The sequence below is a fragment of the Heterodontus francisci genome, chromosome 25 (genome assembly GCF_036365525.1).
Source record: "Heterodontus francisci isolate sHetFra1 chromosome 25, sHetFra1.hap1, whole genome shotgun sequence".
Lineage (NCBI taxonomy): Eukaryota > Metazoa > Chordata > Chondrichthyes > Heterodontiformes > Heterodontidae > Heterodontus > Heterodontus francisci.
In genome coordinates this window covers 17,539,495-17,552,387 of record NC_090395.1, presented here as the reverse complement: position 1 = coordinate 17,552,387, position 12,893 = coordinate 17,539,495, and the positions used below count along the sequence as shown (strand labels likewise).

At 45.9% G+C, this 12,893-nt stretch overlaps 1 protein-coding gene across 2 annotated transcripts in view; it reads right to left on the bottom strand.

Annotated features, from left to right (window-relative positions):
• The window catches only part of LOC137383768 (DNA damage-regulated autophagy modulator protein 2-like), a 162,978-nt gene that overhangs the window by 81,854 nt on the left and 68,231 nt on the right, over positions 1 to 12,893 (bottom strand). For both annotated transcript variants that reach the window (XM_068056937.1, XM_068056938.1), the window contains one exon: positions 1,744 to 1,921. In XM_068056937.1, coding sequence (XP_067913038.1) covers positions 1,744 to 1,921 — 178 coding nt within the window. The remainder of the gene's footprint in view (positions 1 to 1,743; positions 1,922 to 12,893) is intronic.

The window sequence follows — 12,893 nt, the reverse complement described above, 5'->3', positions numbered from 1 at the left end:
CACAGCCACCTGGTACAATCTCTCCTAATCCAACACTCTCACAGTCCCCAGGTCCAATCTCACCCAATCTGACACAACCACAATCCCCAGGTACAATCTCTCCCAATCTGACACTCCCACAACCTCCTGGTACAATCTCTCCCAATCTGACACACCCACAGCCACCTGGTACAATCTCTCCTAATCCAACACTCTCACAGTCCCCAGGTCCAATCTCACCCAATCTGACACAACCACAATCCCCAGGTCCAATCTCACCCAATCTGACACTCCCACAACCTCCTGGTACAATCTCTCCCAATCTGACACACCCACAGTCCCCAGGTACAATCTCTCCCAATCTGACACACCCACAGCCACCTGGTACAATCTCTCCTAATCCAACACTCTCACAGTCCCCAGGTCCAATCTCACCCAATCTGACACAACCACAATCCCCAGGTACAATCTCTCCCAATCTGACACACCCACAATCCCCAGGTACAATCTCTCCCAATCTGACACTCCCACAAACTCCTGGTACAATCTCTCCCAATCTGACACACCCACAGTCCCCAGTTACAATCTCTCCCAATCTGACACAACCACAATCCCCAGGTACAATATCTCCCAATCTGACACTCCCACAGCCTCCTGGTACAATCTCTCCCAATCTGACACACCCACAATCCCCAGGTACAATCTTTCCCAATCTGACACTCCCACAGCCTCCTGGTACAATCTCTCCCAATCTGACACACCCACAGTCACCAGATACAATCTCTCCCAATCTGACACAACCACAATCCCCAGGTACAATCTCTCCCAATCTGACACTCCCACAGCCTCCTGGTCCAATCTCTCCCAATCTGATACTCCCACAGCCTCCTGGTACAATCTCTCCCAATCTGACACACCCACAATCCCCAGGTACTATCTCTCCCAATCTGACACACCCACAATCCCCAGGTACAATATCTCCCAATCTGACACTCCCACAGCCTCCTGGTACAATCTCTCCCAATCTGACACACCCACAATCCCCAGGTACAATCTTTCCCAATCTGACACTCCCACAGCCTCCTGGTACAATCTCTCCCAATCTGACACACCCACAGTCACCAGTTACAATCTCTCCCAATCTGACACAACCACAATCCCCAGGTACAATCTCTCCCAATCTGACACTCCCACAGCCTCCTGGTCCAATCTCTCCCAATCTGACACTCCCACAGCCTCCTGGTACAATCTCTCCCAATCTGACACACCCACAATCCCCAGGTACTATCTCTCCCAATCTGACACACCCACAATCCCCAGGTACTATCTCTCCCAATCTGACACACCCACAATCCCCAGGTACAATCTCTCCCAATCTGACACACCCACAATCCCCAGGTACAATCTCTCCCAATCTGACACACCCACAGTCCCCAGTTGCAATCTCCCCCAATCCGACACTGCCACAATCCCCAGGTACAATCTCTCCCAATCTGACATACCCACAATCCCCAGGTACAATCTCTCCCAATTTGACACACCCACAATCCCCAGGTACAATCTCTCCCAATCTGACATACCCACAATCCCCAGGTACAATCTTCACTAATTTGAACCTCCTTTTGATCCTGGGGGAATCGGTCCTGATGGGAATCACCTTCTGCCCATGCATTTCTCCTCATCGGACAGTCTGTTGTTCCTGTGGGGGGCATCTCCAATGCATCCTTATGGAGAGTCTAATAAATTGACAGTTGTGAAGGATACTGCTGATGATGCTCCCTGCGCACCAGATTAAGAGCACACACCGGATCCAGAAGATTCCTATTCCATGCTGGAGTGGCTGCATCTTGTAGGATATAATGGTGTGCAGCAGGAGGTAAATGATCCCCATCCCAAACGTCAGCACAGCACCTGTGACGTGAGCTTGAATTAATGTCGTTTTCTGAAGAGGAAAAAAAACAGAATAGCAAAATGACAAAGTGACATTTGGTGCCTGAGAGAACTATCAAATTCACTGAACTGTGCAATGGACGCATGTCTATTTAAAGTTTTGCTGTTTCAGAATTCTTGGAAACTGCAGTGTTTTGCTCACCATCAGTTCTGTGGCCATGCTGGATGTGACAGGAAGCTGTGAACCACCATAACCCAGGTACTGGAGTCATGAATGATTTCCTTTTATTTCTCATCCATGTCACTACTCCAAGCAAAGGTATTTGGGGGTCTGACCTGATACATCATACAACATTTTAAGTCTCGGTGCACTTCCTGTGATTATTACACAAAGATTCCGTTTTGAAACTTGTCTGATTGCAATGGGACAAGTATCAGTTAGTACGACATCCGCTGCAATCCCATTGTGAACAGGTACACGGAGTATTAAAGGATAATATTGGTCAGGGATGGGAAACACAGGGAAGCACACAGACAGTAGTATGTGCTGTTATTGTGTGCAGCTTTTGATTAACCAGATAATTGCTAACTTTGGTGATGACAAATCTGAAAAGCTTTTGTACTGGACAGTGTTTTCAGGATGAACGTCAGGCTATTACAAAGAATTACATGGAATTTACAACTCAAAAACAGACTGTTCAATCCAACCAGTTTATGCTAATATTTATCCACAACAGCAGCAGTCATCCTCATCCCACAGGCCTGCACTGTTTCCAAATCCCTTTATCCACCTTCCTTGAACCAGCTGCCTAACCTATTCTTAATGTTGACGTACTCTGGTCTTCAGTCACTAACTCTGGTAGTACATCGACAACCTCACTAGCTTCTGTGTAAAAAAGACAGTCTTTTTGCAGATGTATCTGACTCTACTTACCGATTGACCATCAACTGAAGGATATGCAGCCATTGAGATGGTACAGACATCTGGTACAGAACTGAACAACAATTAAACACTGGGTTATCAGGTTAAAAATGTTTGGGAAAACATTGATAAACCCTCTTGTCTCCACTGACTGAAAAACATGACACATCGCTACCTACTGAATCATGTGACCCAGTTTTATCTACTGAAACATGTGACCTGTCTACCGATTGACACGTTTGACCCGCCTCTACTGACTGACTATATGACACGTCTCGACCCACTGAAACATGACACATCTCTACCAATTGACACGTGACCTGTCTTTACCTACCGAAACATGTGCAACCTCTCTACTGATTGACACGCGTGACCTGCCTCTACTCCAAGACCACCACATGCTCTTCACTTACATCTTTGGCACATTCACCCAACATTTGTATTTTTGGGTAGATAGTTAGGAAATCCTTTTGTTCTCTCAGTAAGCATGAAGATCTAATCGGTGAGGCATCTGTTAGGATTCCCTGCAGATGCACTAAGGCCAGTCAGTAACAAGCTGGAAAATACACCAGAGCTTCAGGATATGAGTTGTTTATTACGTCAACAAATGACATGCATCTACAATCATACAAATCCTTCCAGGCCAGAGGGATCTTTCTGTACTTGACTACGGGTGCAAAGTTCAATATATCTATTCAATAACAGCCATACAATCTAAGTTCACACAGTCACTGATAAGACCACTTTATCACACCACTCTCCCATTGCATGTTTACAGGCAGTAAGCTTGTTATGAGCACTGTCCACCGCTGCCTTTTCCATTAGAGGAGCCAGTGGCTATTTTGTTGAGTAATGCCACAGTCCATTCCTCTGTTGCCGCAGCTTTATTTTTGTTAGTGTGGATTGTTGGGTGTCCTTGGCTCAGTGGGTAGCACCCTCGCCCCGTGGGTTCAAGTCCCATGCCAGTGTCTCGAGCACATAATCTAGGTTGACATTTCAGTGCAGTACTGAGGGAGCACAGCACTGTCAGAGGTACTGTCTTTCAGATGAAATGTTAAACCAATGTCTGCCCTCTCAGGTGGGCATAAAAGATGCCATGGCAGTACTATTCAGTATATCTAGTCATTTATCTCATTGTTGTTTCTGGGTGTTTGCTGTGTGCAAATTGGGTGCAGCATTTTCTACACTATAACATGGAAAAGAAAGAAATGTATTTATATAGCACCTTTCATCACCTCAGGATGGCCCAAAGCACTTTACAGCCAATGAAATACCTTTGAAGTATAGTCACTGTTGTAGTGGAGGGAAATGTGGCAACCAAAGTGTTCAGAGCACGATCCCACAAACAATAAGATAAATGAGCAGATAATATGATTTTGGTGATGTTAGTTGAGTGGTAAGTATTGTCCAGGACACTGGGGACAAACTCCCCTGTCCTTCATTGAATAGTGCTCGGAGATCTTCTGCAGTCAGCTGAGAGGACAGACAGGGCCTTAGTTTAACATCTCATCCGAAAGACAGCACCTCTGTCAGTGCAGAATTCCCTCAGTACTGCACTAGAGTGTCAGCCCAGATGATTGCACAAGTCTCAGGAGATGCTATTTACTATTGTGACAAATGGTTTAGCTATAGGTGTTGGGGCAGAGGGGGGATGGTCTGTATGTTTGTGGCTGATATCAAGGTTGTCCTGTTTGACCCTGTCCTGGCTTAGGTTTGACCATTTGGCTCAGCATATCACAATCTGTCGTCTCTATGTCTAGGACTGTGGGTTCAGATAACTTGAGCTTAGTTATTAGGTTAATTTGAAGGTCAAATTGTGCATTGCAAATCACCTGGCTATCTCATCTGTGTTTAGTATAATACAAATAATGGAGACTTTATCCTCTTTCATTCATGAACCATTTTACACAGATTACATAGGATAAGCTTCGCCCATTCCTTAACTTCTTAAAAGCAGTTATTAAAATGTAATTGCATGTTAATACATGCTGGTTATTTAGGATCAATATCTCAATTTAGTGTGCCTCAGGTTGCCCAGTTTCTTGCTGGTATTTCTGCACTGGCACTCTTTGTTGGATACGCGAGTCATTCTTAATGGATCAGTAATGAGCAAGACTGTCACCATCCCTGGGTACAAGCTTCTCTGGGAGGACTATGACACCAATAAGGATTTAACCAATATTCTAAATGTAAGTTCACAAACTTGCACTAATTTGGAGCCAATGAAGTTCAATTCAACTCAACTACATGGTGTTCAACAGCGTGAAGGATTTTGATAGAGTAAATAAGGAGAACCTGTTTCCAGTGGCAGGAGGGTCAGTAACCAGAGGACACAGATTTAAGATAATTGGCAAAAGAACCAGCAGGAGAAATGTTTTCATGCAGCGAGTTGTTGTGATCTAGAATGCACTGCCTGAAAAGATGGTAGAAGTAGATTCAATAATAATTCTTAAGAAGGAATTGGATATATACTTCAAGAGGAAAGATCTGCAAAACTATTAGGAAACAGCAGGGGAGTGGGACTAATTGGATAGTTCGTTCAAAGAGCCAGCACAGGCACGATGGGCCAAATGGCTTCTTTCTGTGCTGTAGGATGCTATGATTCCACTCCTCAAGACGACCAAGTTACTTTTGCCTTGAGTTTAGCCTCCAATGCATGTCTATCTCCCTGTTAGACATCATCAATAGGGTTTGGGTGGATGGCCTGAGACAAGGGGCTGCACTTTCCGAGTCTACCGCTGAAATAAGCCACGGACGTAAAAAGATGCGACCCCCACACGCACAGGGCACACGTTGTGGAGTCGCCGCAGTTCTAAACACGACAGCTGATCAGCATGCCCGTGGTGCCCCATCCCAATGACAGCGTCTGGCGCCAATGTGCAGGACTCTTTTTACGCCCGCCACCTATTTCGGCGGCAGACTCCTAAAATGCAACCCCGTGTCTCAGGCCATCCAACCAAACCCTATTGATGATGTTCAACAGGGAGATAGACATGCATTGGAGGCTAAACTCAAGGCAAAAGTAACTTGGTCGTCTAGTGGAGTGGAATCCATTTGGCCCATCATGCTTGTGCTGGCTCTTTGAAAGAGTATCCAATTAGTTCCATTTCCCATGCGCTTTCCTAATAGCCCTGAAAATCTTTCCTCTTGAAGTATATATCCAATTCCCTCTCCAGAATTATTATTTCATCTACTTCTACCCACAGTGCTGTTAGGAAGGGAGTTCCAGGATTTTGACCCAGCGACAGTGAAGGAACAGTGATATAGTTCCAAGTCAGGATGGTGTGTGACTTGGAGGGAAATTTGCAGGTGGTGGTGTTCCCATGTGTCTACTGTCTTTGTCCTTCTAGGTGGTAGGGAGTTGTGATTTTAGAGAATTGTACAAATATCCATGATAAACAGTAGTTTATAACTGGGTCCACCTATTAGGAATTGTAAATGGCTGCATAAGGTGGCCTTGACTCTCTCCTTTGTATGAATCTTTACGACATAAGCTGAAGGCTCCAATCAGAAGAACAACGTGGGCTGGGTTTTAAAGCCTCTCCGATGCCAGGAACGGTGGCTGGGGCAGGGGGAGGAGGGGGCAATGACGATCTACCCCACATGACTGCAGCGGTTCAAGAAGGCAGCTCACCACCACATTCTCAATAAGGAATGGGCAATAAAATGCTGGCTTTGTCAGCGACGCTCTCAACCTGGGAATAAATTAATATATAGGATACCCTTTTGAATCTGTTCGGGTGGAGTCTGACAATCTGTCGTTTGGACTGAACGTTGCTAGAATGTTATAAAAATGCTCACTCTTGTTGGTTAATAATCTGTGTATAAATGAGTTTTCCAGTAGTGTTTTGTGAAAGGAGATCGGCATGGCCGCTCTGCAGTTGTTTCCAGTTGCTCTAAGGCTATTTAACTCTCTTCCCACTCTGCCCAGTTCTGAAGCTCTTGTTTCTTCTGGTGGAAGCTGAGGCCCAATCCATGGACAATCAGCACCATCTGACCACCCACATCCCCCTCCCACACAGACTCAGCACACATGGCATTCATAGATACAAATAATACAGCACAGAAGGAGGCCATTCAACTCACCAGTTTGCACCAGTTCTTCCGAAGAGTAATCCAATTAGTCCCACTGCCCTGCTCTTCCCCATATTCCTGCAATTTTCTCTTCAAGTATTTATCCAATTCTCTTCTGAAGGCGACTATGAATCTGTATCCACTGCCCTATCAGGCAATGCATTCCAAATCCTAATCACTCGTTCATAAAACGCTTTTTCTTCATGTTGCCTCTGATTCTTTTGCCAAACACCTTAAATCTGGGTCCTCTGGTTATCAACCCTTGAGTCAATATTTATCTCTCAACCAACAGCGGAAAAGGAGATTATCTGGTCATTATCTCATTGCTGTTTGTGTGTGATTGCTGTGCATAAATTAGCAGTCACACTTGCCTCATTGCAAACAGTGACTACACTTCAAAAGTTCTTCATTGGCTGTGAGGCACTGTGGGACATCCTGAGGTCAGGAAAGGTGCTATCGAAATTCTTTCTTTCTCTTTCTTGAAAGGAAATGAGAAAGCACATCTGTGCAATGGTCCAAAGCCACTTAACAAAGCCCAGTAATGTAATCTCGACCTACGCTGAACCACAGATCACTTTCTGCTTGAACTAGCGAATGCAAAACTTTTCATGGTTGTGAATGTAAAGAATGAGTTTGGACATGTCACACTTGATAATGATGTGAGTCGGTTCACTATCTATTCAACACCATTTGAAAGGTAGAAGATTGAACTCGCTTTCTGGAATCTCGCCAATTCCTGAAGAATTTCACAGATGTTTTCACTTGAAAATAGAGAGGGAGTTGGTTTGTGGCGACTGGCATTTTATCCCATGGTGCAGTTGGATGGATCATGTCTGAGAATGGGATAACTTGTTGAGGTTATATCGAGTCTTTAACGTAGTAAAATATCCCAAGACAGAGGAGCATGATCAGATAAAAATCGATACCAAGCTATTAGCAAGAGATATTAGGACAAGTGGCCAAAAGCTTGATCAAAGGGATAGGCTTTTAAGGAGTGTCAGAAAAGGAGGAGAGAGAGATAGAGAGATGGAGAGGTGGAGAGGTTTAGGGAGGGAATTCCACAGCTTAGGGCCTCAGCAGTTGAAGGCACCGCCGCCAATGACAGACTGAATTAAGTCAAAGATGGGCAACAGGCCAGAAAATATTGCAGATACTGAAAAGCTGAAATAAAAACAGAAAATGCTAGAAATATTCAGCAGGTCAGGCAGCATCTGTGCAGAAAGAAACAGAGTTAATGTTTCAGGTTGATGACCTTCCACCAGGACTGGAAAACGTTTGAAATATAACAGGTTTTAAGCAAGTACGAGGCAGGGAAAGGGAAGGAGGAGAGGGAAGAACAAAAGGGAAGGTCTGTGATAGGGTGGAGGGCAGGAGAAATTAAATGACAAAGGGAATGATGACAAAAGGAGATGGTGATGGGACAAGTAAAGATACAAAAGAAGTGCAAATATGAATAGCAGAACCATTCAGTTGAAATAGCATAGTGACAGTAAGGATATAGAGGTACTAGAGGAGGTGTAAAAAAAAGATTTAAGAGAAAGACACCAGAACCGAGAAGGTATAGCTATCAGGAAAGACAGGGGCTGTCTGCTTTGAACATGGAAAGGTGAGAGATGACCTAACAAACATCTTTAAAGTTATGAAGGAATTTAATCAGGTAGAATAGAGATGTTGCCACTTGTGTGGGAATACATTTAGTCACTAATAAATCCAATAGGGAATTCAGGAGAAACGTGTTTACATAGAGTGCTTAGAATGGGGAACTCACTACCATAGGGAGTTGTTGAGGCAAATCATTGTCCTTGTGGAGATGAAGTCCCGTCTTCACACTGAGGATACCCTCCATCGTGTTGTGTGGCACAACCACTGTGCTAAATCTATCGAACAGATCTAGCAACGCAAAACTGGACATCCATGAGGCACTGTGGGCCATCAGCAGCAGCAGAATTATACACAATCACAACCTGTAATCTCATGGTCCGGTATATCCCCCACTCTACCATTGCCATCAAGCCAGGGGACCAAGCCTGGTTCAATGAAGAATGCAGTTGGGCATGCCAGGAGCAGCACCAAGTGCACTTCAAAATGAGGCGTCAACCTGGTGAAGCTATAACGCAGGACTACTTGCATGCCAAACTGCGTAAGCAGCATGCGATAGACAGAGCTAAATGATCCCACAACCAATGGATCAGATCTAATCTCTACAGTCCTGCCACATCCAGTCATGAATGGTGGTGGACAGTTAAATAACTGACAGGAGGAGGAGGAGGCTCCACAAATATCCCCATCCTCATTGATGGGGGTGCCAAGCACATCAGTGCAAAAGATAAGGCTGAAGCATTTGCAACAATCTTCAGCAAGAAGTGCCGAGTTGATGATCTATCTCGGCCTCCTCCTGAAGTCCCCAGCATTACAGATGCCAGAATTCAGCCAATTCAATTCACTCTGCGTGATATCAAGAAACAACTGAAGGCACTGGGTACTGCAAAGGTTATGGGTCCTGACAATATTCCGGCAATAGTACTGAAGACCTGTGCTCCAGAACTTGCCGCACCCCTCGTCAAGCTGTTCCAGTACAGCTGCAACACTGGCATCTATCCTGCAATGTAAAAAATTGCCCAGGTGTGTCCTGTACACAAAAAGCAGGACGAGTCCAACCCAGCCAATTACCGCCCCATCAGCCTACTCCCGATCATCAGTAAAGTGATGGAAGGTGTCGTCAACAATGCCATCAAGCAGCACTTGCTTAGCAATAACCAGCTCAGTGATGCTCAGTTTGTGTTCCGCCAGGGCCACTCAGCTCCTGACCTCATTAGAGCCTTGGTTCAAACATGGACGAAAGAGCTGAACTCAAGAGGTGAGGTGAGAGTGATTGCCCTTGACATCAAGGCAGCATTTGACCAAGTATGGCATCAAGGAGCCCTAGCAAAACTGGAGTCAATGGGAATCAGGGGGAAAACCCTCCGCTGGCTAAAGTCATACCCAGCACAAAGGAAGATGGTTGCTGTTGTTGGAGCTCAATCATCTCAGACACAGGACATCACTGCAGGAGTTCCTCAGGGTAGTTTCCTAGGCCAAACCATCTTCAGCTGCTTCATCAATGACAGTCTTTCAATCATAAGGTCAGAAGTGGGGATGTTTGCTGATGATTACACAATGTTCAGCACCATTTGTGACTCCTCAGATACTGAAGCAGTCCGTGTAGAAATGCAGCAAGACCTGGACAATATCCAGGCTTGGGCTGATAAGTGGCAAGTAACATTCGCGCCACACAAGTGCCAGGCAATGACCATCTCCAACAAGAGAGAATCTAATCATCTCTCCTTGACATTCAATGGCATTACCATCGCTGAATCCCCCACTATCAACATCCTAGGAGCTGCCATTGACCAGAAACTGAACTGGAGTAGCCATATAAATACCGTGGCTACAAGAGCAGGTCAGAGGCTAGGAATCCTGACTCCCCAAAGCCTGTCCACCATCTACAAGGCACAAGTCAGGAGTGTGATGGAATACTCTCCAGTTGCCTGGATGGGCACAGCTCTAACAACACTCAAGAAGCTCGACACCATCCAGGACAAAGCAACCCACTTGATCAGCACCCCATCTACAAACATTCACTCCCTCCACCAGCGACGCACAGTGGCAGCAGTGTGTACCATCTACAAGATGCACTGCAGCAACTCACCAAGGCTCCTTAGACAGCACCTTCCAAACCCGCAACCTCCACCACCTAGAAGGGCAAGGGCAGCAAATACATGGGAACACCACCACCTGCAAGTTCCCCTCCAAGCCATAGGCCATCCTGACTTGGAACTATATCGCCGTTCCTTCACTGTCGCTGGGTCAAAATCCTGGAACTCCCTTCCTAACAGCACTGTGGGTGTACTTACCCCAAATGGACTGCAGCGGTTCAAGAAGGCAGCTCACCACCACCTTCTCAAGGGCAATTAGGGATGGGCAATAAACGCTGGAATAGCCAGTGATGCCCACATCCCATGAATGAATTTTTCAAAAAGATGCATTTAAGGGGAAGCTAGATACATCCGTAAGGGAGAAAGGAATAGAAGGATATCCTGATGGAGTGAGATGAAAAAGGGTGGGAGGAGGCGCATGTGGAGCATAAGCACTAACATAGACCTGTTAGGACTGAATGCCTGTTCCTGTGCTGTTCATGCTATGTAATGCTATGTAAACTGAGAAGGGTGAAAAACCAGATAAAAACACAGGCCAATTAAAGAATAAAATCTAGAAATTTCCTCTCCAATCCTTTTAGATGATCAAATCTATCCAGGAGATCACATTGTCCATCATTTACATCGAAGGGTATCTATCCACTGTACAAAGTCATCTCCACCCGTCACAAACAGACCCAGCTCTGGTTCGAAAGAATTCACTGAATCTGAGTTTACCACATGAGCTGGAAGTCTACTCCACCACCCTCTGGGGAAATGAACCACTTCCCGATATCGAACCTCTTCTATTATTTGTAAATGTGGCTCCTGATCCTCCCCACCCTATCCAGTTAAAATCACAGGTCTACAGAAACATAATCTGGTTCATTACTTTATAAACCTCAATCAAATTGCCTGAGTCTCCTTCTCTGTAGTATAAAGACACGGTTCTTTGAGGCTGTCTGGGTAACTAAGGCATTTTAAACTGGGAATTATGGTCCTCCTTCTCCCCAAGGAGACTTAAAGTGGACTCGGTATTCAAACTGTGACCTAACCAAGGATAAAATAATATGCTTTGTTTTACATTGAATTGCCCAGGGAATACAAGCGGGAACCTGGTTTTATTTAGCTATAGCTTCACAGCATTGGTATGAGCCTTTCGAAAGTGATACTCTATAACACACAAATCTCTTTCCTCCATCACTGCTTTAATTCTGTTCCTTATAGGGTGTAAGCATTTGGCCTGTCCACACCTATCCAAGATGAACAGGCAAATCCGAGCCAGGACAGCGCCAAACCAGACAACCTGAGTCAAGACAGGGCCAAACCGGACAACCTGAGCCAGGACAGGGCCAAACCGGACAACCTGAGCCAGGACAGGGCCAAATAGGAAAACCTGAGCCAGGACAGGGCCAAATAGGAAAACCTGAACCAGGACAGGGCCAAGTAGGAAAACCTGAACCAGGACAGGGCCAAGTAGGAAAACCTGAATCAGGACAGGGCCAAGTAGGAAAACCTGAACCAGGACAGGGCCAAGTAGGAAAACCTGAACCAGGACAGGGCCAAGTAGGAAAACCTGAACCAGGACAGGGCCAAGTAGGAAAACCTGAACCAGGACAGGGCCAAATAGGAAAACCTGAGTCAGGACAGGGCCAAATAGGAAAACCTGAACCAGGACAGGGCCAAGTAGGAAAACCTGAACCAGGACAGGGCCAAGTAGGAAAACCTGAACCAGGACAGGGCCAAACAGGAAAACCTGAGTCAGGACAGGGCCAAAGAGGAAAACCTGAACCAGGACAGGGCCAAACAGGAAAACCTGAACCAGGACAGGGCCAAACAGGAAAACCTGAACCAGGACAGGGCCAAACAGGAAAACCTGAACCAGGACAGGGCCAAATAAGAAAACCTGAACCAGGACAGGGCCAAACAGGAAAACCTGAGTCAGGACAGGGCCAAAGAGGAAAACCTGAACCAGGACAGGGCCAAACAGGAAAACCTGAACCAGGACAGGGCCAAACAGGAAAACCTGAACCAGGACAGGGCCAAACAGGAAAACCTGAACCAGGACAGGGCCAAATAGGAAAACCGGAACCAGGACTGGGCCAAGTAGGAAAACCTGAACCAGGACAGGGCCAAATAGGAAAACCTGAACCAGGACAGGGCCAAATAGGAAAACCTGAACCAGGACAGGGCCAAATAGGAAAACCTGAGCCAGGACAGGGCCAAACAGGAAAACCTGAACCAGGACAGGGCCAAATAGGAAAACCTGAGCCAGGACAGGGCCAAATAGGAAAACCTGAGCCAGGACAGGGCCAAGCAGGTAAACCTGAACCAGGACAGGGCCAAACAGGAAA